Here is a 23,218-nt window from a genome sequence, read left to right as displayed (position 1 = left end):
GCTCGCCACAATAGTCGAGGAGAAGCTGTCGCTTGGGTCCCATGAATGCCATATTGAGGTGACACCAGCGTACACAGCCGGTGTCTTGCCCTCTGGCAGGCCACCACCGTTCCCAACCCAAAACCAACTCTGACCTATGTAGCGTAGGAACCCTTTCCCATTGGCAGAAGCATCAGTTGGTTGTTCCACTCCGATGAGTGGTAGGGAGGCGAGCTGCTCTTTGCGTTGAAGCATATACCTAGGGCTCACAGCTGCCGGACATGGGGATGACATTGGAGATCCGCTGCAGCCGGCAGTAGACTAGTCAAGGGTATCCATGTCGCCGGAGGATATTCGTCGTCGCCGGCGCCGGCTGTACAGTTTTTAGTTAAAAATATGTCCAAAATGTAAACATTTTTGTCCGGTTTGTATGGAATCCACTGTGTTTGCATGAATTTCATTCGATTTTTTAAAAGAAGTGTTCGAAATATATGCGGACAACATTGGATGGCCGATTCCTATATCCATATCCACGGACTGATCCCTTGTCCGTGGACGAATATGGGAGAAAATTTACTGGTCGCCGTTGGAGATGCCCTAATCAAAGGCATTTCCTCCAGGCGTACTAGCAAACATGCCTTTCCTCTACCCGGTCAGACCATTTTTGCTGGCCAATCAAGAGTTGAACTTCGGAGAGAATACATATACGTGTTCTTTGTGTTTAAGCGCGTGCTGATCCAAGGAGCTAGCCTCCAACTCTATGAAAGAGCCAATTTGTATGATAATTAACTACAAGTTGATGATGGCATGCTGAGGATCAACAACGAATCAAGGACCAGCATCTTTTTATCTTGCACTTCTTAATTTGTACTACACATCTGCGTAGCAAGCATCAACTTTTTTGTCATTAACTTCGTGTAAATGGGTTTATTTGGTGTACATAATTCAATAACTAGGAGTAAGCACTCGCTTCCTACATGGTGTATGCTACACCGAACTGAGTACCAACCGTTGTTTATGGCGGTGTGTATGCGGTTGGAGCAAGTGGCCAGTGAGGTTTTACTCAACATGGATGGCAGAATAATCTCCGGATCGCTCCACCACCTCCTTCAACAGAGGCATAGCGGTCCTATATGACTCATTGTTGTCGACATGGATGGCAGTATTTTGGGACGGAGGGAGTAGCAGAGAACATTTGGTCATGGGTATGGTAAAGAAATGACATTTCTTCTGTTCAATTGTTGTACAGAGCCGAGATGAACACAAGGTATTGTGTGGTAGCTGGACTATCTAGTTCATCTAATGGGGAAGAAAAATGTAAAAGGCAACGAAAGCTTAGGGTACAATCCAAGTTAAGAGTATTTTGGTGCAGAGTAATTAAAAACATCCTACCTTCATATGCATAACTAAAAAGGCATGTGATGGGGTTATGTGTGTGCCCTATGTGTGGCCTTGGTGAGGAAATGTTACTTCATATGCCCTTGTCACACGTGAGCATGCAAGTTTATTCTTGGATTCTTTTTGAGAATATTTTGACATAAAACTCCCAAGGTTGCACCCGAAAACATGGTCAAGAGATATCTTCGATCCATATTTCCTTGATGCAAGGAAGAGCACTATTAATGCTTCAGTTATGTGGCAGATTTGGAGTAGCTGCAATGAAGATACTCATGTTGAGGAGAAGTACAAGCCACAAAAATCAATGTAAGTGACTGATGAATTGAATGCTTCTTTGGAAATAATTGATCAAGGGCAAGCCAAGGATGTGGATAGTCCTCACTATCAATGCTCAATTTGAAAGTCCAAGAAAATACTTTAATTAAATTCAAGTTTCAGATTCATTTTGTTATCTTTAGATTAATGCACATAAACATCTAACTAATGCTTAATATATATAATTAGGGGTGAACTTGTGAACGGGCACATGAATGGAACTCAAACAAACAATCATATGCAGACAAGACCTGTGTTTGTCTTTTATTTCCAAGTTTGAAATAGTCTAGTTCGGGTTCTTACATGATAGTGCATGTCACTTTATTTTTCACCGCTACAACGACCAAACCATGTTTTAAGAAAACGGTGTTTCATATATCTAGTAATAGAGTTCTTCTCTTCTCAGTTAGTACTCATGATGCCAAATGGCGCAATGGTGGTCGAGCAATATGGAGGGATGTAGACATTGCACATTGCTGGTAGCGTCTGCAGCGCTAGGTTCCTTATTTCCTCGAACTGCGGCAGTTGCTGAGGTTGGACAAAGCCCTGGGCCTGTGGGTTTTGCTGAGATGGCTGGAAGAAGCCCTGGCCTGATGGATATTGTTGCTGAGGCTGCTGGTAGGAGACCTGGCTCGACGGTTGTTGTTGTTGTTGTTGTTGTTGTTGTTGTTGTTGTTGTTGTTGTTGTTGTTGTTGTTGTTGTTGTTGATGCAAAATAATAGCATGAATGACATTGTGGATGGCTTGGCACCGTGACTGCTCGGGGGTCTGCCACAGTTGCTGACAACATAATTGTTGCAACAGTTGGTAACTTTGTTGCGATACTTGTGAGCTTGCATGTGCTATATTGGGTTGTTGCAAGACGACATCCCTGCATGGAATCAGTTGTTGTTGCAGAATTTGTTGAAGGATTTGTTGTTGTTGTTGTTGTTGTTGTTGTTGTTGTAGTTGTGCTTGTTGCTGCGAAATTGGTTGTTGTGGTTGCGGATATTGTGGTTGTGGTTGTGGATATGATTGTTGTGGTGGAAATGGTTGTGGCTGCGGATATGGTAGTTGTGGCAGAAATGGTTGCGGCTGCGGATATGGCTGTTGTGGTGGAAATGGTTGTTGTTGCCCTGGAAATTGTTGTTGTTGCTGCCCTAGAAATTGTTGTTGTTGCACCAATGGAACTTGCTCTTGTGGTTGTTGCTGAGATGGATTTTGTGGCTGCAATTGTGGCACTGGAACTCTAACTGCAGTTGTGGTGGTGGTCGCCACGATAGCAAGGAGGGCAAGGATGAGAAAGGTCTTCATGGTGGATTTGTATTGACCACTGCTTGCTTGGCTTGAATGATGCACTCTACTTATGAGAATGATGGATGAGGAAGGATGATCATCATGCTACAGGCCTATTTATAGCTGCCATGGCATCATCTGCTTCACAATTGGCATTTGCTTGTCTGGAAAGTGCTTGGATGCTTCCTAAAATCATAATTTGGTATGTTGTGTTTGGTGGCACTATCATTCCACCACCAAAAAGTTGTGATAACACACATGACTCATCTTATTCACTTTACAACTCAAACACTAATCTAGATTGCCTAATTTTTTGAAACTAAATTTGTAATGTTTTGCAAGTTGTTATGTGTAAACTAGATAAGCATTGCTTGCGTAGAACTTAGTTTGTAATCTTGTGTGACCTGTTAAGATAGATGAGACTAGTAATGTAACTTGATTTACTAGGTCATGACTCATCAAATTCTTTTTACATGTCAAGTGTTTTAGCTTTCTAGAAGTTATTAGCAAACATCAATTGTGTAATGTTCTACAAGTTGTTACGTGTAAACTAGATAAGCTTGACTTGCACACAAAAAGGATTGTAATCATGTGTGACCTGTTAAGATAGATTAGAGTTGTCATAAAGCTTGCTTTGATAGACCATGACTCATCAAATTGCTTTTACTTATCTTAACTGTTGTATATGTTGTACAAGTTATTAACACTTATCACCTTGGTATGGCTTCCAATGTGTGTGCATGCCAAGGTATGTGTAGCTTCTATTCGTGTGTAGATTTTATTTTGTTTTACGCGAAATCATGCAAATGATCATCTATGGTAACGCTTGCGAGTGCAGTTGCAACAATGTTGGCAGGGTGGGAGGGCGGCTGTGGGATGGCATGAGTTCTTGTAACAACCTATAGTTCATTATGGTTTTTTTGGTGGTACCTACAGTTCATTATGTTTGGAAAGATATGTGTTCTGTTTTTCATGGGCGCTAAAAAACTTATGTTTTAAAATTTGCAAACTGGCCCTGTCTGTTCTATGGGCTGCTACTGGTGGCCAATTTGAAGACATGTGGTGCATTGGGCCTAGACGCTGCAGAGAGCCCAACTAGGCTCGCTCAGAAGGAAAAAAAACTCCCATGGATCACTCCCTTGACGACCTCCTTCCTCCCTCGAGAACTGGGCACGCTGCACACCCACTCCTCAACATGCACCACTACACCTCCCTTGCCCTCCCCTCACGCGTCGCCGCTGCCAACCACCTTGTCTTCCTCATGCCGCCTCACTACCGGCGTCCTCCCGTATCCTCTCCCCAAAGCCGTCGACTTCATCTCTCACCATCTCTTCCCCTTCTCATCAGAAGAGAAGAGGGAGATTTTTTTTTCTCAAATACAGAAGAGGGAGATCGACCAGGTCTGGCGCCGGCCATGGCAGCGGCCACATCTGCCACAGGCGCAGCCACCTCGCCGAATAGAAGATTGGATAGATAGATAGATTAAGACTAGGCATAACACTTAGGTTACACCATATCTAGCTAAAATTTACTGTAACCAGAATCAACAGCGAGCAGGATTGAAGATTGAAACAAACTTGCACCTTGAGCAATGGCGCCGGCGTGCTCCCTAGCTCCAGGAGTCTCCCTCCCAGCACACCAGCTCCCCTTGCCTTCACCTTCTACGCGCTCTGTTTTGACTGCAGGCTGCGGCACGTACCGTGCACACGGGGGCGAACCATCGAGCCGTGGCCGCTGCGAGGACGGTCTCACTGGGCGCCGCCAGGAGGATGCTCGGTTCAGCCATGTGTGGTGGTGCATGCAAAAAACGAGTGATCGATCAGGTCGATCCATAGAGCGTCCACGGACAAACTCTTACATGCTTGTTGCTTCTTCTCCAGATACGGCGGCGGCTAGGTGGCGTCCTTGCGGGCAGTGGAGGCGGTGCTGGGCGTGCCACCGCTGTGCTCGTGCGCCTATGAGCTGCAGATGGCCAGCCAACGCTACCTCGACGCCCGGTGCACAAATAACTAACGCAAAAACCACACAACAATCACCACTTGCATGCTCTACCCCTCTACCCTGTAGTACTCTGTTCTGTCAACTTCACTGACAGAAAATTCAGTTCACAGTATATTGCATATAAAAGATGGCGCCATGGCGTAATTCTGGAACTGATCGTTCCATCAGACTATACAAGTAACAACCGAAATAGCTTATCTGATCGGTTTTGCTGCTTGTGTAGAACGGATGGTGAGTTCGGCGGCGGGCATCCGGTAGGAGCGGTGAACATATCATATATGCATGTACAACACCGGCTCAGGTACTTAATCAAACACACTTCACTATGGTGAAGCTCGCTCTCTTGATCGTTGGAAACAAACTGTGGTGTTAGGAGCAAAATTCATTTTGGTTAACTGTATAGCCCTTTTTGGGAGCAACTAAACAAGTGGAAATTTCAGAACTGGATTTGCACTGAAAAATCAGGATTGGCATAATTATCTGATCCATCTACATGGCATGGGTCTTTATTTAAGTCTCTACTCTAGACACATGATTGCTTTCCCTGCCATGAACTTGCGACTTTGAAACCAGGCACCGAAGTGGCATCTAGGTACTGCGACTGGCCATCACTGGATGATGTATTGTTGGTATCACTACTTTGAAACCAATGTTCACAAGCTTATAATATGTATTACTGACATACATGGGTGCATGCATGGCGTACAGATAGTAGTTGTGCAGGCATTGCTGTCCAAAGTCAGTATTTTTTTTGTCGCAAAAGAGTGACTATTATTGCGGTGGCATTCTTGTTCATGGTGCAGGAAATCTCTGGACATGACAAAAGTATATATCTAGCTAGGTGGCATTGCTTCAGCATTTTTTGAGCTCTTCAAGAATATAGACAAGGTAGTAAGTTTCATGGTGGATCAAGCACGATTTTAGTTTATTTGTTTGTGAGCACTACCATAATTTACATGGGATTTGTATGCAAACTTCTGAAAATAAGGTTGAATGTTCATTTTTAGTGGGGTCATATTTTGTGACAATGACTTCACAATCACATTTCTAAATATGTCGTTTAATTTTACATTTTTATAAGCAGTTGGTTTGCTTATTTCATATCACTCCATAAAACTAGATATTTTGAGTTTTGAAATTCTACAAATCATACTTCTGTCATTTCCTGTTCCTTCACTCATGGCTTCATCCATTCCCAGTGACCAACACTATGTTACATATGCCACTAACATAAGTTGACTAGCTACAGCTCGAAAATCCAGATTGTATAATCACCACGGTGAGAGCTGAGAACTGCATTCCTTCCACTTTGGAAAAAAGGTTGTTGGTCAATTTGGTATTCACTAGACCTAAATAGCAGCCACTTGCTTTAGTAAAATAGAGAGTAAAATTCGTGGTTTGCTTCAGTTCTTAAAACCTTTTTTGTCTTTTGATTACCAAAGTTCTCAGAAAAGTTTTCAGGACGTCTACTCATTATTTATCTTTTGGATCAAATTCAAATAATAATAAAATAAATGGATGTGATTCCATCATGGCCATTTCAAATATTTGAAAGTAAAATCCAAACATTATCCTTAGATTACAATAGGAATTACAGGTCAACTGTTCGAGATAAGAAATACAAATGATTTATTATATTATTAAAACAAGAAAAAAATTAGTTAAAAAGAATGGATGTGATTTGCTTGAAAGAATGTGTATCGAGTTTCCAGAAAAACAACGCTAGGCTCACTCTATTGGAATCAGTCGGATCAGAAAAGAAAACATATATAAGAGGAAAGCTGGAGTCTGAACCTAACTTATATACGTGTCTTTCCATATAACTTATTATAAGTGATTTTTTATGATTAGGAAAACACAATGGATTCATAAACTCTAAGGCATCTCCAACGCCGACCCTCAATTAAACCGTCCACAACCATCCGGACCACATGATCCGGACGTGTTGTGCCATCTAATGCGGGCTTGTATCGGTCCACAGGGCAGTCCAGACGTACTTTCTCCCGCAAACCGGAGACAACACATGGGGGAGGGGGGCTTTGCACGCGTCCGGACAACACCCACGACTGCTTCCGACCACTCGTGCCCACCCAAACCCCCTCCTCTCTCGCACACACGTGTTCCCGCTCTGCGCCGGCTGCCCACATTCATGCCTCCAGTACCGCCCCACGCACGCCAAGGGTACCGCCCCGCTGCACGCCGGCTAAACACACATCCTGCCTCATTCCTCCAGACTGCCCGCCTTCCACCATTAAACCCGCGCGTGTACCAGGATAATTACTGCAGCCACATGTTCGTTCGTCAGCCGGCTGGCATTAAACAGAACGCCGGTTGGCTCCTCGTGTCCCATCGCTATTTAAACAACTAGCAATGTAACCCGCGCATTTGCGCGGCTAGACTTGCTAAAAAAATAATGTCTTTTTTTGGTTAGCTGCTACATGATTATTTATATAGAGAAGTTATATTTAGAAAACATTATTAAACTTGGGGTTCCATTTAAATTTTCTAAAAGTCTCACAATTAGTAGTTGTTGGTTGCCAGCTTTTTCCCAATTCCTTTCCTTCTCATCCCTATGCATTCATCCTTGCCGTGATATTACTTTAGAAGTCATTCCCAGGAAAATGAAACAATGTTATTTACTATTTCGCTGCTGTCCAGTCTGAAACAACCTAATTTTTTAATGGCGTGGAAATTGCTAGATTTTCTCTCCCTCGAGCAAAGTGTAGTTTTTTTCTCATGATGATTTTGGTTAGCTGCTACATGAGTATTTACATAGAGAAGTTATATTTAGAAAAAATTATTAAACTTGGTGTCCCATTGAAATTTTCTAGGAGTCTCACGATTTGTAGCTGTTGGTTGCCAGCTTTCCCAATCCCTTTCCATCTCATCCCTATGCATTTGTCCTTCCACTCATATTACTCTAGAAGTCATTGCCAACAAAATGAAACTATGTTCCTTACTATTTCGCTGCTGTCCAGTCTAAGACAACCTATTTTTTAATGGTGTGGAAATTGCTAGATTTTCTCTCACTCGAGCACAGAGTAGCTTTTTTTCTGATGATGAATATGTTCTTTTGAATTGAAATGTGATTTTTAGAATAGCTAAAATGGTTATTCGCGCACTTGCAATAAATTTGCTCCTAACCTTCTTGCTTAACCTTTTTTCTTTCCTTCACCCACATGTTCAATTATATATATTATTATATTCTATACCAATATTTTCCAATGTAGGGAAACAGATATTACTTAGTTTATTTTTCTAACATTGTCGTTGATATATAGTTTAATTTACAAAAAATATTATAGGTAACGTATGCATCTCGAGGAAACATGATCAAACTTTGGTGGGAATTTCCTACTCGTATGTGGGTAATATGATTGGTACGTTCGTCTTTGACAAAATGTTATTTATATATAGTTAGTAATAAACATTTTGGTATTGCTATTTCTCGGACAACTGTGAAATTAGCATTCAACGATCGATCAGAACTATCTGATTCTCTCATCGAGATTCATGTAAGCAAAGATACTCATAAAATAGCTGTGAAAATTGACCCAAGAGTGACTTTTTTGTCCATTCATTTGCATCAAGTTTCATTTTAATCTGACGGTAATTTGATTTTTTAAATTTTTTTATTGTATTTCATGTTCAGTATAATTTATATGTAAATCCCATTTCTGAATCTAATATGATAAAAATAATTTTCTATTTATTTTTACTCATATTTTTGAACTGCAGATATAAATTTAGTTTTATTCTTTATTCACATAATGAAAAATATGTTTTTATTTTTGTGAGCAACCTGACTAATAACGTTTGTCCTTCGATTGACCCCTGATCAAATGTGCAGATTCTCTAGCTTAAAGCGACAGTAACATTTATGTAATATTTTGTTTTGTTGGGTCAATCATTTAGTTTTGAGCTATGTGCTTGCTATAGTTTTTTGACATCAAACTTATTTGCACCAATCTATCAACGTATGCTAACATAAAAGAATAATACAAAGTCTAGCGTCCAATCCGTAGATGCAGACACTCGGCAACTTTTTTTAGGCTAGGGTTGAGACATCGGTAGCTTAGATGCACGTGAGTTTATTCTTCTCTCAACAAAAAAAAAAGATGCACGTATTGCTCTACTCTCTCCTTTTGGCTCTGTACATCGTATCATTGTTACCTTCAAACGAAATTTGAAATTATTTTTTTATTCATAACATATATGTAGGTAGTACCTGGAGACATATTGTACAAAGTTGATGATAACGCTGTCATGACTTTGATCTGTTGGGAGTCCCGGCATCTTGAGCTTTGCATTGGATGTGTTGCTATCCCGCCTTCGATTCACCGGCCCACGTGCCTCCAACGTTGCCGCGTATAGATTTGTTGTTGCCATGCGTAAGATCTCGAGGACGTGTGGCGATGCAGTATTCACTGATGTACCTCCGACATTGCCGCGTATAGATGTGTTGCTGTTGCGCCTTTGATCTCCGGGATGTGCGCTGGTGGCGTTGAGTGTTCGACTTTTCGCCAATGTGCATCCGACATTGCCGCGTCTAGATTTGTTGTTGTTATGCCTGCAATCGACGTGTGGCGGCGGCCTCAAGTGTTCGCCGATGTGCTTCCGATATTGCCGTGTACAGATATGTTGTTGCTATATGCGTTCAATCTTCTCCGGGACGTGCCACGGCGGCCTGGAGTGTTCGCCGGGCTGAGGTGTGCAGTTCTCAGCTTACACGTTTGTATTCTTGCTGGAAATCAAGTTGTTTGTGTGTTTTAATAAGAAATACATCAGGTTAGTTGTGTGTGTTCCAGTTAGAAATCAATCAGGCCTCCTTCCTTATTGGACGTATTCTTTACGGAGATCAGTCAATCGTACTATGTTTGACGGGTCGTCTGTTTTGGTCTGGTACATGTACGTCTGTTTTGGTCTTGTACATGTACGTGTAATGCGCGTGGTTCAAACATCTATGCTTTAATTTTCAAAAAAAAAACATATATGCTGTAAATCTCCACCGTTGTTTTTTCTTAACTTTAGAACGATTAATCTTAACCGTTCGTTTTCTATCGTTTTAATTATATAATAGATAGATGTCTGATGTCGAGCAAGAACTGCATCACACCTCCACTCACCATTTTTCTCCTTGAACAGTTTTCTCCATGGCATCTGATGAGCAGGAAAAAGAGTTGTCTCGCATAAACAATGGCTTGGTGGCCCGTCAACCCCGCCGGTCACGAGCCGAGGAGTGGCGAGTTGCTCCAGGTCGACACTGAGAGGGACCACAGTGGCACGGGCATCATTGCTGCCATTGATGGTGCCATGTTGTACCGCCCCTCCCGTGCCTGTGAGCGCGTCATCCGATGTCAAAGCGCGTGTCACCGCGTCCTGACTACAGAGAAAGAAGCGGGCTGCATGGACATCGACGAGGTGGTGTCCAACACGTCTGCGCTCGCCACAATAGTCGAGGAGAAGCTGTCGCTTGGGTCCCATGAATGCCATATTGAGGTGACACCAGCGTACACAACCGGTGTCTTGCCCTCTGGCAGGCCACCACCGTTCCCAACCCAAAACCAACTCTGACCTGTGTAGCGTAGGAACCCTTCCCCACTGGCAGAAGCATCAGTTGGTTGTTCCACTCCGATGAGTGGTAGGGAGGCGAGCTGCTCTTTGCGTTGAAGCATATACCTCTAGGGCTCACAGCTGCCGGACATGGGGACGACATTGGAGATCCGCTGCGGCCGGCAGTAGACTAGTCAAGGGTATCCATGTCGCCGGAGTGGATATTCGTTGTCGCCGGCGCCGGCTGTAGAGTTTTTAGTTAAAAAATATGTCCAAAATGTAAACGTTGTTGTCCGGTTTGTATGGAATCCACTGCGTTTGCATGAATTTCATCCGATTTTTTTAAAAAAGTGTTCGAATTATATGTGGACAGCGTTGGATGGTCGATTCCTATATCCGTATCCACGGACTGATCCTCTGTCCGTGGACGAATGTGGAAGAAAATTTACTGGTCGCCGTTGGAGATGCCCTAATCAAAGGCATTTCCTCCAGGCGTACTAGCAAACATGCCTTTCCTCTACCCGGTCGGACCATTTTTGCTGGCCAATCAAGAGTTGAACTCCGGAGAGAATACATATACGTCTTCTTTGTGTTTAAGCGCGTGCTGATCCAAGGAGCTAGCCTCCAACTCTATGAAAGAGCCAATTTGTATGATAATTAACTACAAGTTGATGATGGCATGCTGAGGATCAACAACGAATCAAGGACCAGCATCTTTTTATCTTGCACTTCTTAATTTGTACTACACATCTGCGTAGCAAGCATCAACTTTGTCATTAACTACGTGTAAATGGGTTTATTTGGTGTACATAATTGTAAGACAATAAGTTTTGGGGAACCAGCACAACCCTCTAGGGATGGCTTATCTCATTATATATAATGGTTGTGTTACAATATGTACCATATACGTACATAGGTACAGAAGCTATACATAGTCTAACACCCTCCTTCAATCTTAGCCACTTTCTAAAGAACTGAGAAGGGTAAGATTGCGCCTACAAGCCTCAAACTGTGGCAGCGGTAAAGGCTTAGTGAAGATGTCTGCAAGTTGATCCTTAGATGAGATAAACTTGATCTGGAGTTGCTTCTGTGATACACGTTCCCGTACAAAGTGATAGTCAACTTCAATGTGTTTCATTCGGGCATGAAATACTGGATTTGCAGAAAGGTATGTAGCACCGATGTTATCACACCAAAGAATAGGAGGTTGTGGTTGAGACAAACCCAACTCCTGAAGCAAAGACTGCACCCAAATAATCTCTGCAGTAGCATTAGCCACAGCCTTGTACTCAGCTTCAGTACTGCTACGTGACACAGTAGTCTGTTTCCGAGCACTCCAGGCGATCAAATTAGAGCCAAAGAATACTGCATAACCCCCCGTGGATCGCCTGTCATCTGGGCTACCAGCCCAATCTGCATCAGAGAAGGCCGAAAGGACCCGAGAGGAAGTCGGCCGAATATGCATACCAAATGTCAGGGTGAACTGAACATAACGAAGAATGCGTTTAACAGCAGCCCAATGAGTATGTCTGGGAGCCTGAAGATACTGACAAACCCTGTTAACAGCATAAGAGATATCTGGTCTCGTGATCGTCAAGTACTGAAGTCCACCAACAATGCTCCTGTACTCTGTGGCATCCGCAGGAGACAAAAGCTCACCATCAACAGCTGTTATCTTGTCAGTAGACGACATGGGTGTGGTGGTCGGTTTGCACTTCAGCATGCCAGCTCTCTGTAACAACTCCAAGGAGTACTTCTTCTGCGTAAGGACAAGACCAGTAGCACGAGAAGTGACCTCAACTCCAAGAAAGTAGTGAAGCTTCCCAAGATCTTTGACCGCAAAATCAGCACCAAGAGAGCAGACAAGAGCATCAGCAGCATACTGAGAAGAGCTGACAAGGATAATATCATCGACATATACCAAAAGATACATAGTGACTTCTGGCTTCTGTAGAAGAAATAACGAAGTGTCAGCAGTAGACGGCACAAACCCATGAGCACGAAGGGCAGAGGCAAGGCGGGCATGCCAGGCACGAGGAGCTTGCTTCAAACCATATAGTGCTTTGGAAAGACGACAGATATAGTCATGACGATCAGGATCGGAGAAACCAGGCGGTTGTTTCATATAAACCTCTTCCTCCAAAAATCCATGTAGCAAAGCATTCTGCACATCAAGTTGACGAAGTGACCAACCACGAGAAACAGCAATGGAGAGAAGAAGCCGAATAGTGGTAGGCTTGACGACAGGACTGAAGGTGTCCTCATAGTCAAGACCATGACGCTGCCGACAACCGCGAGCAACAAGTCGCGCTTTGTAACGCTCAATAGATCCATCCGAATGCTTCTTCACTTTGAATACCCATTTTGAGTCAATAACATTTACCCATGGTGGTGGAGGAACGAGAGTCCATGTCTTGTTATGAAGAAGAGCATGAAACTCCTGCTCCATAGCCTCTCGCCAATGTGGAATGCGCAGGGCAGCCTGATATGAGCGAGGCTCAGAAGATGGATCCGCAACAGCAGCAGCCAAACAAGCAGCCAACCAAACAACCGTACCATCCTTAGGTTCCTTAGGTTTGAAAATGCCACTGCGACTGCGTGTATGTGGTCGGGACACAGGAACCACCGAGGTCGACGGAGCAGCCTGCAACGGGCTGGAGGACGGCGACGTTGACGAGTCAGCCGGTGACGAGGAGCCAGTCACGGTAGCCTCGGACTCGGTTGGCGAAGAAGGCCGACCCATCGGCGAAACCGGCAGAGCAGACGAAGCAGCTGGCGACTCCGGCATCACAGACCGGGCCGATGGCGAGCTCGGCATAGTGGGCCGTGGCGCGGCCGGTGTCGCGGGCCGATCCGCTGATGAAGGCGACGTGAGGACCCGAGCCGCGGGCGAATACGGCGTGACGGGCCGAGCCGCAGGCGAAGACGGCGTGACGGGCCGAGCCGCGGGCGACTCGGCGGCCGCTGGCGAAACGGACCGAGCAGTGGAGATGCTCGGCGCGACGGGCTCGTCGGGTGACCATGCATGGGCACGCGAATCGATGCCATGCAACATAGGGCGATCGACGTGCCCACCAGAAGACGACGATGATGATGATGAATCCTCCAACAGCTCCAAACGAGCTCCACGTCCGGTTCCTGCACCATGGTTAGGTAACAGCAAAGGAGAGTATGCAACATCATCAAATTGGTCAGAAGCAACAGAGGATGAATGCAGGGATGGTGGTTCGACAGTGGACACAGGAAGGTTGGCAAAGGGAAAAACATGCTCATCAAACACGACGTCCCGAGATATATAGACACGATTAGTGGGAACATGAAGACATTTGTAACCTTTATGAAGAGAGCTATAGCCAAGAAAAATACACTTCTTAGAACGAAACTCAAGCTTGCGCTTGTTATATGGACGAAGATGCGGCCAGCAAGCACACCCAAATACCTTGAGAAAGGTATAATCAGGTTGTTCATTAAGGAGAACCTCAATGGGAGTCTTCATGTTTAAAACACGAGTAGGAGTACGGTTGATGAGAAAGCATGCAGTGGTGAAAGCATCACTCCAAAACCGAAACGGAACAGATGCATGGGCCAAAAGAGTAAGACCAGCTTCAACAATATGACGATGCTTACGTTCGACTGAAACATTCTGCTGATGTGTATGTGGACATGCTAAACGATGAGCTATCCCAAGCGACTGAAAGAAAGAGTTGAGGTTGCGATACTCGCCCCCCCAGTCTGACTGGACATGAACAATTTTGTGCTTGAGAAGACGTTCAACATGTTTTTGAAACTGAACAAAAATATCAAACACATCAGATTTGCGTTTAATAAGGTAAAGCTAGGTAAAGCGACTATAAGCATCAACGAAACTGATATAGTAATTATGACCACTGACAGAAGTCTGAGCAGGACCCCATACATCTGAAAACACAAGTTCTAAAGGATGTTTCACCTCACGACTGGACTCCGAAAAAGGAAGTTGATGACTCTTCCCCTGCTGACAAGCATCACACACTGCTACATCTTTATGACTAGACAAACTAGGAAGCTCATGATGACGCAAAATATGACGGACAATAGGTGTGGCCGGGTGACCAAGACGAGCATGCCACTGTGACGGAGAGACCCGAACTCCACTGAAAACACGAGCGACACCAGGATGCTCCAGACGGTAGAGGCCCTGGCACAACCGCCCACTAAGAAGAATGTCCCTCGTGCCCCGATCCTTAATAAAAAGATCAAAAGGGTGAAATTCACAAAGCACATTATTATCACGTGTGAGTTTAGGAACTGAAAGAAGATTACGGGTCACAGATGGAACTCGAAGAACATTGCGAAGCTGAAGACTCCTATTGGCATGTCTAGTGAGAAGAGATGCTTGACCAATATGAGAGATGTGCATACCTGCTCCATTGGCGGTATGGATCTTGTCGGAGCCATGATAGGGTTCACGAGTGTGAAGCTTCCCCATCTCGCTGGTTAGATGCTCTGTCGCCCCAGAGTCCATGTACCAGTGTGGATCGATGGAGTAGGACTGAGTGTGTCCCTGTTGCTTCTGCGGCGCGGGACGATTAGCCATGGCGACCTGACGGACATTGTTGCGTGTATCTTTGCCGTCATTGCCAAGACCAAGGAAGCTTCGCTGGAAGCGCTTATGACACTTGGAGGCCCAGTGCCCATCGCGGCCACAAAGCTGACACACACGTGGACCGCCAGCCCCCGGTAAGGTCGCAGTAGGTGGGGGGGCCGAGGCGGGCGACGGTGGCAGCCCCAAGGGAGACCGGGGTGATGAAGAAGAGCGGCCACCCTTGGTGGCGGCGTTGGCCGAGAGGGAGCCAGTGCCCCTGGTGCGGCGAGTCTCGACCCGTTGCTCAGTGAGAAGGAGCCGAGAGAAAACCTCGTGTGCCAGCATGGGTGTCGAGTTGCCCCGCTCGTTGATGATCTCGACTAAGGCATCATACTCCTCATCAAGACCATTGACAATAAACGAGTTGAACTCGGAGTCGGTGAGGGGCTGTCCAATGGAGGCCAATGTGTCGGCGAGGCCCTTGACCTTGTTGTAGAACTCAGTGGCAGTGGAGTCAAGCTTCTGACACTCTCCAAGCTGACGACGGAGTGCAGAGACACGAGCCTGGGACTGCGCTGCAAAGGTGCGCTCAAGGATGGTCCAGGCCTCATGAGACGTCTTCGCGAAGACAACAAGGCCGGCAACTGCCGGCGAGAGCGACCCCTGGATGGAGGAGAGGTTCGCCTGGTCCTGCCCCGTCCAGACGCGATGGGCCGGATTGTAGACCGGACCGTGCACGCTGTCTACCAGCGCGGGTGGGCAGGGAAGCGATCCGTTGACGTAGCCTAGCAGGTAGTGACTCCCCAAGAGAGGGAGAACCTGCGCACGCCAGAAGATGTAGTTGTCGGCGGAGAGCTTGATGGTGATGAGATGACCGAAGTGAAACGGCGGCAGCGAAGACAATCCCATCGAGGAGGCTGCCTGGGGTGCAAACATCATGGAGGCAGCCGGAGGCACCGAAGCCGATGCGGGAGGAGGCGGGACCGCAGCCAGGACGGGCGCCGCAAAGCTCGCGGCCGGTGCGGACGCCGCAAGGCCCGCGGCCGGGGCGGACGCCGCCAACCCCGCCAGCGGGGCAGTGTGATCCGCTTGCGGCAGGAGCGGCGGGACGACGCCTGCGGAGTCCGCAGCGGACGGCGGTGCCGCGGTGTGGACCACGAGGTCACGCCCAAGCGAGGGCGCCGGCGGCGTGGAGAAGACGGAGCCGATGCTCCTTGTCCCGATCGGAGCCGGAACAGAGACGGCATCGAGCGGGAGGTTGAGCAGAGCCGCAAGAGAGGCCGGGAGGAAGCCCGCAGCAGTGGAACCGGTGATGGCGGCGCTCGACATGGCGGCGGCGCGATCGGTGGCGCGGCGGCGGCGGTGAAGGCGGCGGCGGCTGCAGCGGCGGTGCGGGTATTAGGGTTTAGAAGCGGAAGCGATCGTAACCTAGCGTGATACCATGTAAGACAATAAGTTTTGGGGAACCAGCACAACCCTCTAGGGGTGGCTTATCTCATTATATATAATGGTTGTGTTACAATATGTACCATATACGTACATAGGTACAGAAGCTATACATAGTCTAACAATAATTCAGTAACTAGGAGTAAGCACTCGCTTCCTACATGGTGTATGCTACACCGAACTGAGTACCAACCGTTGTTTATGGCGGTGTGTATGCGGTTGGAGCAAGTGGCCAGTGAGGTTTTACTCAACATGGATGGCAGAATAATCTCCGGATCGCTCCACCACCTCCTTCAACAGAGGCATAGCGGTCCTATATGACTCATTGTTGTCGACATGGATGGCAGTATTTTGGGACGGAGGGAGTAGCAGAGAACATTTGGTCATGGATATGGTAAAGAAATGACATTTCTTCTGTTCAATTGTTGTACAGAGCCGAGATGAACACAAGGTATTGTGTGGTAGCTGGACTATCTAGTTCATCTAATGGGGAAGAAAAATGTAAAAGGCAACGAAAGCTTAGGGTACAATCCAAGTTAAGAGTATTTTGGTGCAGAGTAATTAAAAACATCCTACCTTCATATGCATAACTAAAAAGGCATGTGATGGGGTTATGTGTGTGCCCTATGTGTGGCCTTGGTGAGGAAATGTTACTTCATATGACCTTGTCACACGTGAGCATGCAAGTTTATTCTTGGATTCTTCTTGAGAATATTTTGACATAAAACTCCCAAGGTTGCACCCGAAAACATGGTCAAGAGATATCTTCAATCCATATTTCCTTGATGCAAGGAAGAGCACTATTAATGCTTCAGTTATGTGGCAGATTTGGAGTAGCTGCAATGAAGATACTCATGTTGAGGAGAAGTACAAGCCACAAAAATCAATGTAAGTGACTGATGAATTGAATGCTTCTTTGGAAATAATTGATCAAGGGCAAGCCAAGGATGTGGATAGTCCTCACTATCAATGCTCAATTTGAAAGTCCAAGAAAATACTTTAATTAAATTCAAGTTTCAGATTCATTTTGTTATCTTTAGATTAATGCACATAAACATCTAACTAATGCTTAATATATATAATTAGGGGTGAACTTGTGAACGGGCACATGAATGGAACTCAAACAAACAATCATATGCAGACAAGACCTGTGTTTGTCTTTTATTTCCAAGTTTGAAATAGTCTAGTTCGGGTTCTTACATGATAGTGCATGTCACTTTATTTTTCACCGCTACAACGACCAAACCATGTTTTAAGAAAACGGTGTTTCATATATCTAGTAATAGAGTTCTTCTCTTCTCAGTTAGTACTCATGATGCCAAATGGCGCAATGGTGGTCGAGCAATATGGAGGGATGTAGACATTGCACATTGCTGGTAGCGTCTGCAGCGCTAGGTTCCTTATTTCCTGGAACTGCGGCAGTTGCTGAGGTTGGACAAAGCCCTGGGCCTGTGGGTTTTGCTGAGATGGCTGGAAGAAGCCCTGGCCTGATGGATATTGTTGCTGAGGCTGCTGGTAGGAGACCTGGCTCGACGGTTGTTGTTGTTGTTGTTGTTGTTGTTGTTGTTGTTGTTGTTGTTGTTGTTGATGCAAAATAATAGCATGAATGACATTGTGGATGGCTTGGCACCGTGACTGCTCGGGGGTCTGCCACAGTTGCTGACAACATAATTGTTGCAACAGTTGGTAACTTTGTTGCGATACTTGTGAGCTTGCATGTGCTATATTGGGTTGTTGCAAGACGACATCCCTGCATGGAATCAGTTGTTGTTGCAGAATTTGTTGAAGGATTTGTTGTTGTTGTTGTTGTTGTTGTTGTTGTTGTAGTTGTGCTTGTTGCTGCGAAATTGGTTGTTGTGGTTGCGGATATTGTGGTTGTGGTTGTGGATATGATTGTTGTGGTGGAAATGGTTGCGGCTGCGGATATGGTAGTTGTGGCAGAAATGGTTGCGGCTGCGGATATGGCTGTTGTGGTGGAAATGGTTGTTGTTGCCCTGGAAATTGTTGTTGTTGCTGCCCTAGAAATTGTTGTTGTTGCACCAATGGAACTTGCTCTTGTGGTTGTTGCTGAGATGGATTTTGTGGCTGCAATTGTGGCACTGGAACTCTAACTGCAGTTGTGGTGGTGGTCGCCATGATAGCAAGGAGGGCAAGGATGAGAAAGGTCTTCATGGTGGATTTGTATTGACCACTGCTTGCTTGGCTTGAATGATGCACTCTACTTATGAGAATGATGGATGAGGAAGGATGATCATCATGCTACAGGCCTATTTATAGCTGCCATGGCATCATCTCCTTCACAATTGGCATTTGCTTGTCTGGAAAGTGCTTGGATGCTTCCTAAAATCATAATTTGGTATGTTGTGTTTGGTGGCACTATCATTCCACCACCAAAAAGTTGTGATAACACACATGACTCATCTTATTCACTTTACAACTCAAACACTAATCTAGATTGCCTAATTTTTTGAAACTAAATTTGTAATGTTTTGCAAGTTGTTATGTGTAAACTAGATAAGCATTGCTTGCGTAGAACTTAGTTTGTAATCTTGTGTGACCTGTTAAGATAGATGAGACTAGTAATGTAACTTGATTTACTAGGTCATGACTCATCAAATTCTTTTTACATGTCAAGTGTTTTAGCTTTCTAGAAGTTATTAGCAAACATCAATTGTGTAATGTTCTACAAGTTGTTACGTGTAAACTAGATAAGCTTGACTTGCACACAAAAAGGATTGTAATCATGTGTGACCTGTTAAGATAGATTAGAGTAGTAATAAAGCTTGCTTTGATAGACCATGACTCATCAAATTGCTTTTACTTATCTTAACTGTTGTATATGTTGTACAAGTTATTAACACTTATCACCTTGGTATGGCTTCCAATGTGTGTGCATGCCAAGGTATGTGTAGCTTCTATTCGTTTGTAGATCTTATTATGTTTTACGCGAAATCATGCAAATGATCATCTATGGTAACGCTTGCGAGTGCAGTTGCAACAATGTTGGCAGGGTGGGAGGGCGGCTGTGGGATGGCATGAGTTCTTGTAACAACCTATAGTTCATTATGGTTTTTTTGGTGGTACCTACAGTTCATTATGTTTGGAAAGATATGTGTTCTGTTTTTCATGGGCGCTAAAAAACTTATGTTTTAAAATTTGCAAACTGGCCCTGTCTGTTCTATGGGCTGCTACTGGTGGCCAATTTGAAGACATGTGGTGCATTGGGCCTAGACGCTGCAGAGAGCCCAACTAGGCTCGCTCAGAAGGAAAAAAAAACTCCCATGGATCACTCCCTTGACGACCTCCTTCCTCCCTCGAGAACTGGGCACGCTGCACACCCACTCCTCAACATGCACTACTACACCTCCCTTGCCCTCCCCTCACGCGTCGCCGCTGCCAACCACCTTGTCTTCCTCATGCCGCCTCACTACCGGCGTCCTCCCGTATCCTCTCCCCAAAGCCGTCGACTTCATCTCTCACCATCTCTTCCCCTTCTCATCAGAAGAGAAGAGGGAGATTTTTTTTCTCAAATACAGAAGAGGGAGATCGACCAGGTCTGGCGCCGGCCATGGCAGCGGCCACATCTGCCACAGGCGCAGCCACCTCGCCGAATAGAAGATTGGATAGATAGATAGATTAAGACTAGGCATAACACTTAGGTTACACCATATCTAGCTAAAATTTACTGTAACCAGAATCAACAGCGAGCAGGATTGAAGATTGAAACAAACTTGCACCTTGAGCAATGGCGTCGGCGTGCTCCCTAGCTCCAGGAGTCTTCCTCCCAGCACACCAGCTCCCCTTGCCTTCACCTTCTACGCGCTCTATTTTGACTGCAGGCTGCGGCACGTACCGTGCACACGGGGGCGAACGATCGAGCCGTGGCCGCTGCGAGGACGGTCTCACTGGGCGCCGCCAGGAGGATGCTCGGTTCAGCCATGTGTGGTGGTGCATGCACAAGTGATCGATCAGGTCGATCCATAGAGCGTCCACGGACAAACTCTTACATGCTTGTTGCTTCTTCTCCAGATACGGCGGCGGCTAGGTGGCGTCCTTGCGGGCAGTGGAGGCGGTGCTGGGCGTGCCACCGCTGTGCTCGTGCGCCTATGAGCTGCAGATGGCCAGCCAACGCTACCTAGACGCCCGGTGCACAAATAACTAACGCAAAAACCACACAACAATCACCACTTGCATGCTCTACCCCTCTACCCTGTAGTACTCTGTTCTGTCAACTTCACTGACAGAAAATTCAGTTCACAGTATATTGCATATAAAAGATGGCGCCATGGCATAATTCTGGAACTGATCGTTCCATCAGACTATACAAGTAACAACCGAAATAGCTTATCTGATCGGTTTTGCTGCTTGTGTAGAACGGATGGTGAGTTCGGCGGCGGGCATCCGGTAGGAGCGGTGAACATATCATATATGCATGTACAACACCGGCTCAGGTACTTAATCAAACACACTTCACTATGGTGAAGCTCGCTCTCTTGATCGTTGGAAACAAACTATGGTGTTAGGAGCAAAATTCATTTTGGTTAACTGTATAGCCCTTTTTGGGAGCAACTAAACAAGTGGAAATTTCAGAACTGGATTTGCACTGAAAAATCAGGATTGGCATAATTATCTGATCCATCTACATGGCATGGGTCTTTATTTAAGTCTCTACTCTAGACACATGATTGCTTTTGTAGCGACCTGACCCGAATGGATCACGTCTACTGTGCTACGGTGTCATCCCTGGATCAGTAATGCTGACACCACACAGTACATCGAGGTTTTATAGCAGAGTTGCAATCACACACTTATTACATCGATGGCTGAAAAAGAACTTATTACAATAAATATGGCTTAAGGCCATCTAATAACGATAACAGCGGAAAGCTTGGAAGATAAGTGAGTCCATCGACTCCATCGGCATCACTGAGTATAGAACCACGACCTAAATTCCTTACTCGTCGTCTGAAAAGTCTGCAACATGAAAGTTGCAGCCCGAAAACGGGTCAGCACATGGAATATGCTGGCAATGTAACACATAGAGAGTAATGAAACAATAAGCCTATACTACATGCATATTTGGCTGGTGGTAAGGCTCTATGGTTACAGTTTTGCGAAAAGCCAATTTTTCCCTACATCAAAGGAATAATTTTGTTTAACTATCATGGTGGTTGTTAAACATTGAGAATGGTTGATAGCATCCTCAATCCCAATTAAAAGTACTCATTAAAACCCAATAGCTTTTATTAGAGGTAACATGTTGAGATTCACATGATATTCAATTACTAGATACTCAAAACGTCCATAACCGGGGACACGGCTAATCATGATTAGTTTGTTACTCTGCAGAGGTTTGCGCACTTTTCCACACATGACTCGATCGCCTCCATTTGTTTTCTCGCACTACATGGTGTTTGAGAGACGGATGACCGAGACATAGTCTTTCAGAAGCACTAGCACCTTACATGTGGGGTAGACCGGTACACCTACATCCCCTACATCTGCTAGTCCACCTCGTAAGAGTTCGCACAACTTAGTCAACTATGCTAGAGCCCATAGTAGCATGTGGCTGCACACGGAAGTTTCCAGTTTGAAATATCTTATGATCCCTTAGAGCCTGGGTGGCGGTCCAAAAAAAACAGGCAAGTCCTGATAGACATCAGGTGCCTCAATCCACCCAGATGTGTGTTTAAGTTGCCACCTTAGATAAACCATTAAAATTATCAATCTCACATCTGTCATGGATATCACTCACCCAATCCACGTCTACTAGCATAGCATGGCAATATAAGCAAACGTAGAGTAACTCCCAAAGGTTTCATAATAATACAGGTAATAGGTACTACCTCATCTACTTCCCATCCCACAATTTAATTAGATCCTAATCATGCAATGTGAGAGGATTGATCTAATGCAATAAAACATGGGTTGTAGAAAAGGTATGATCAAAGTGTTACTTGCCTTGCTGATGATCCGCGAGTCCTAGGGTTTCGAAGTAACAAGCGGTGCACTCCGGGTGATCTAACGCAGACAAACAACAAGCATACAATAAGTACTCATCTAATGCACAGGGAAATCTCGAATAAAAGATCTAACCAGAGAGTTCAACTTAAGAATCCTGGTTGCAAAAGAATCGAATCAAATAAGGCATCGAAAGTCGGAACTCGAGAGAGAACGACTCGGTTTAGAAATCTGAAATTAGGTCAAAATTTCACAGTAGCAAAACTCTGTGAAAGTTGGTTAGTCGGAACGGCGGTTTCGTTACGAAACTCCAGGCGTTTGAATCACCTGATTCCGATAAACGAGCAAGAAATAAAACAGATTTGAAAATTGGATCAGAAATCGAATCAGAAAAATAACGGATTAAATCCGATTAAAAGAAAAACGACGAACGGTTTAAACGAACAGACGTTCATTAACCGAGGCGATCAGGTGATCACGTTCGTTAAGACGAACGGTCCGGCGAACGGTCCAAAGGCAACTAAATCGGAAAAGAAAACGAATCCGATCTAGGGTTTCGGAGAAGAAAACCGAACGAAAAACCGATCTAGAAAACCGGAACGGTTTAGAGAAGAAAAGAATCGGAACGATTAGAAGAAAACGATCCGAGAAAAGAAAAGGTGACGCGGCGCGGGGCTAGTACCTCGAAGAGCGAGGGGCTCCGGCGGCGGCGTAAGGCGGCGGCGG

At 45.3% G+C, this 23,218-nt stretch overlaps 2 protein-coding genes and 2 pseudogenes across 2 annotated transcripts; 2 read left to right on the top strand and 2 right to left on the bottom strand.

The window, feature by feature from the left end:
* Window positions 1-1,931: 1,931 nt before the first annotated feature.
* On the bottom strand, window positions 1,932-3,064 carry LOC123174140 (alpha/beta-gliadin A-V-like). The gene has a single exon (XM_044589993.1). The coding sequence runs from the start codon at window positions 2,983-2,985 to the stop codon at window positions 2,095-2,097; it is 891 nt and encodes a 296-aa protein (XP_044445928.1). The 5' UTR covers window positions 2,986-3,064; the 3' UTR covers window positions 1,932-2,094.
* Window positions 3,065-4,238: 1,174 nt separating this feature from the next.
* On the top strand, window positions 4,239-5,788 carry LOC123174133 (rhodanese-like domain-containing protein 15, chloroplastic; annotated as a pseudogene).
* Window positions 5,789-17,667: 11,879 nt separating this feature from the next.
* LOC123174138 (alpha/beta-gliadin A-III-like) lies at window positions 17,668-18,774 on the bottom strand. The gene is made up of 2 exons (XM_044589992.1): window positions 18,323-18,774; window positions 17,668-18,118 (listed from the first exon to the last, which is right to left on the bottom strand). Exons 1-2 carry the CDS (start codon window positions 18,701-18,703, stop codon window positions 17,831-17,833), a joined length of 669 nt encoding a protein of 222 aa, XP_044445927.1. The 5' UTR covers window positions 18,704-18,774; the 3' UTR covers window positions 17,668-17,830.
* Window positions 18,775-20,089: 1,315 nt separating this feature from the next.
* Window positions 20,090-21,066, top strand: LOC123174137 (rhodanese-like domain-containing protein 15, chloroplastic; annotated as a pseudogene).
* The last annotated feature ends 2,152 nt before the right edge of the window (window positions 21,067-23,218 follow it).

Source organism: Triticum aestivum, unplaced genomic scaffold (assembly GCF_018294505.1).
Source record: "Triticum aestivum cultivar Chinese Spring unplaced genomic scaffold, IWGSC CS RefSeq v2.1 scaffold94222, whole genome shotgun sequence".
NCBI classification, from domain to species: Eukaryota; Viridiplantae; Streptophyta; class Magnoliopsida; order Poales; family Poaceae; genus Triticum; species Triticum aestivum.
The sequence above is the reverse complement of the archived record's forward strand: the minus strand, read 5'-3'. Positions and strand labels throughout refer to the sequence as shown.

What these genes read in the sequence shown, in the direction of transcription:
- LOC123174138 (XM_044589992.1), bottom strand. Translation starts at nt 18,703, where the DNA reads ATGAAGACCTTTCTCATCCTTGCCCTCCTTGCTATCATGGCGACCACC. An exon ending in AACAACAACAACAACAACAA is followed by an intron (nt 18,119 to 18,322) that starts ATCCTTCAACAA and finishes ATTATTTTGCAT; the next exon opens with CAACAACAACAACAACAACA.
- LOC123174140 (XM_044589993.1), bottom strand. Translation starts at nt 2,985, where the DNA reads ATGAAGACCTTTCTCATCCTTGCCCTCCTTGCTATCGTGGCGACCACC.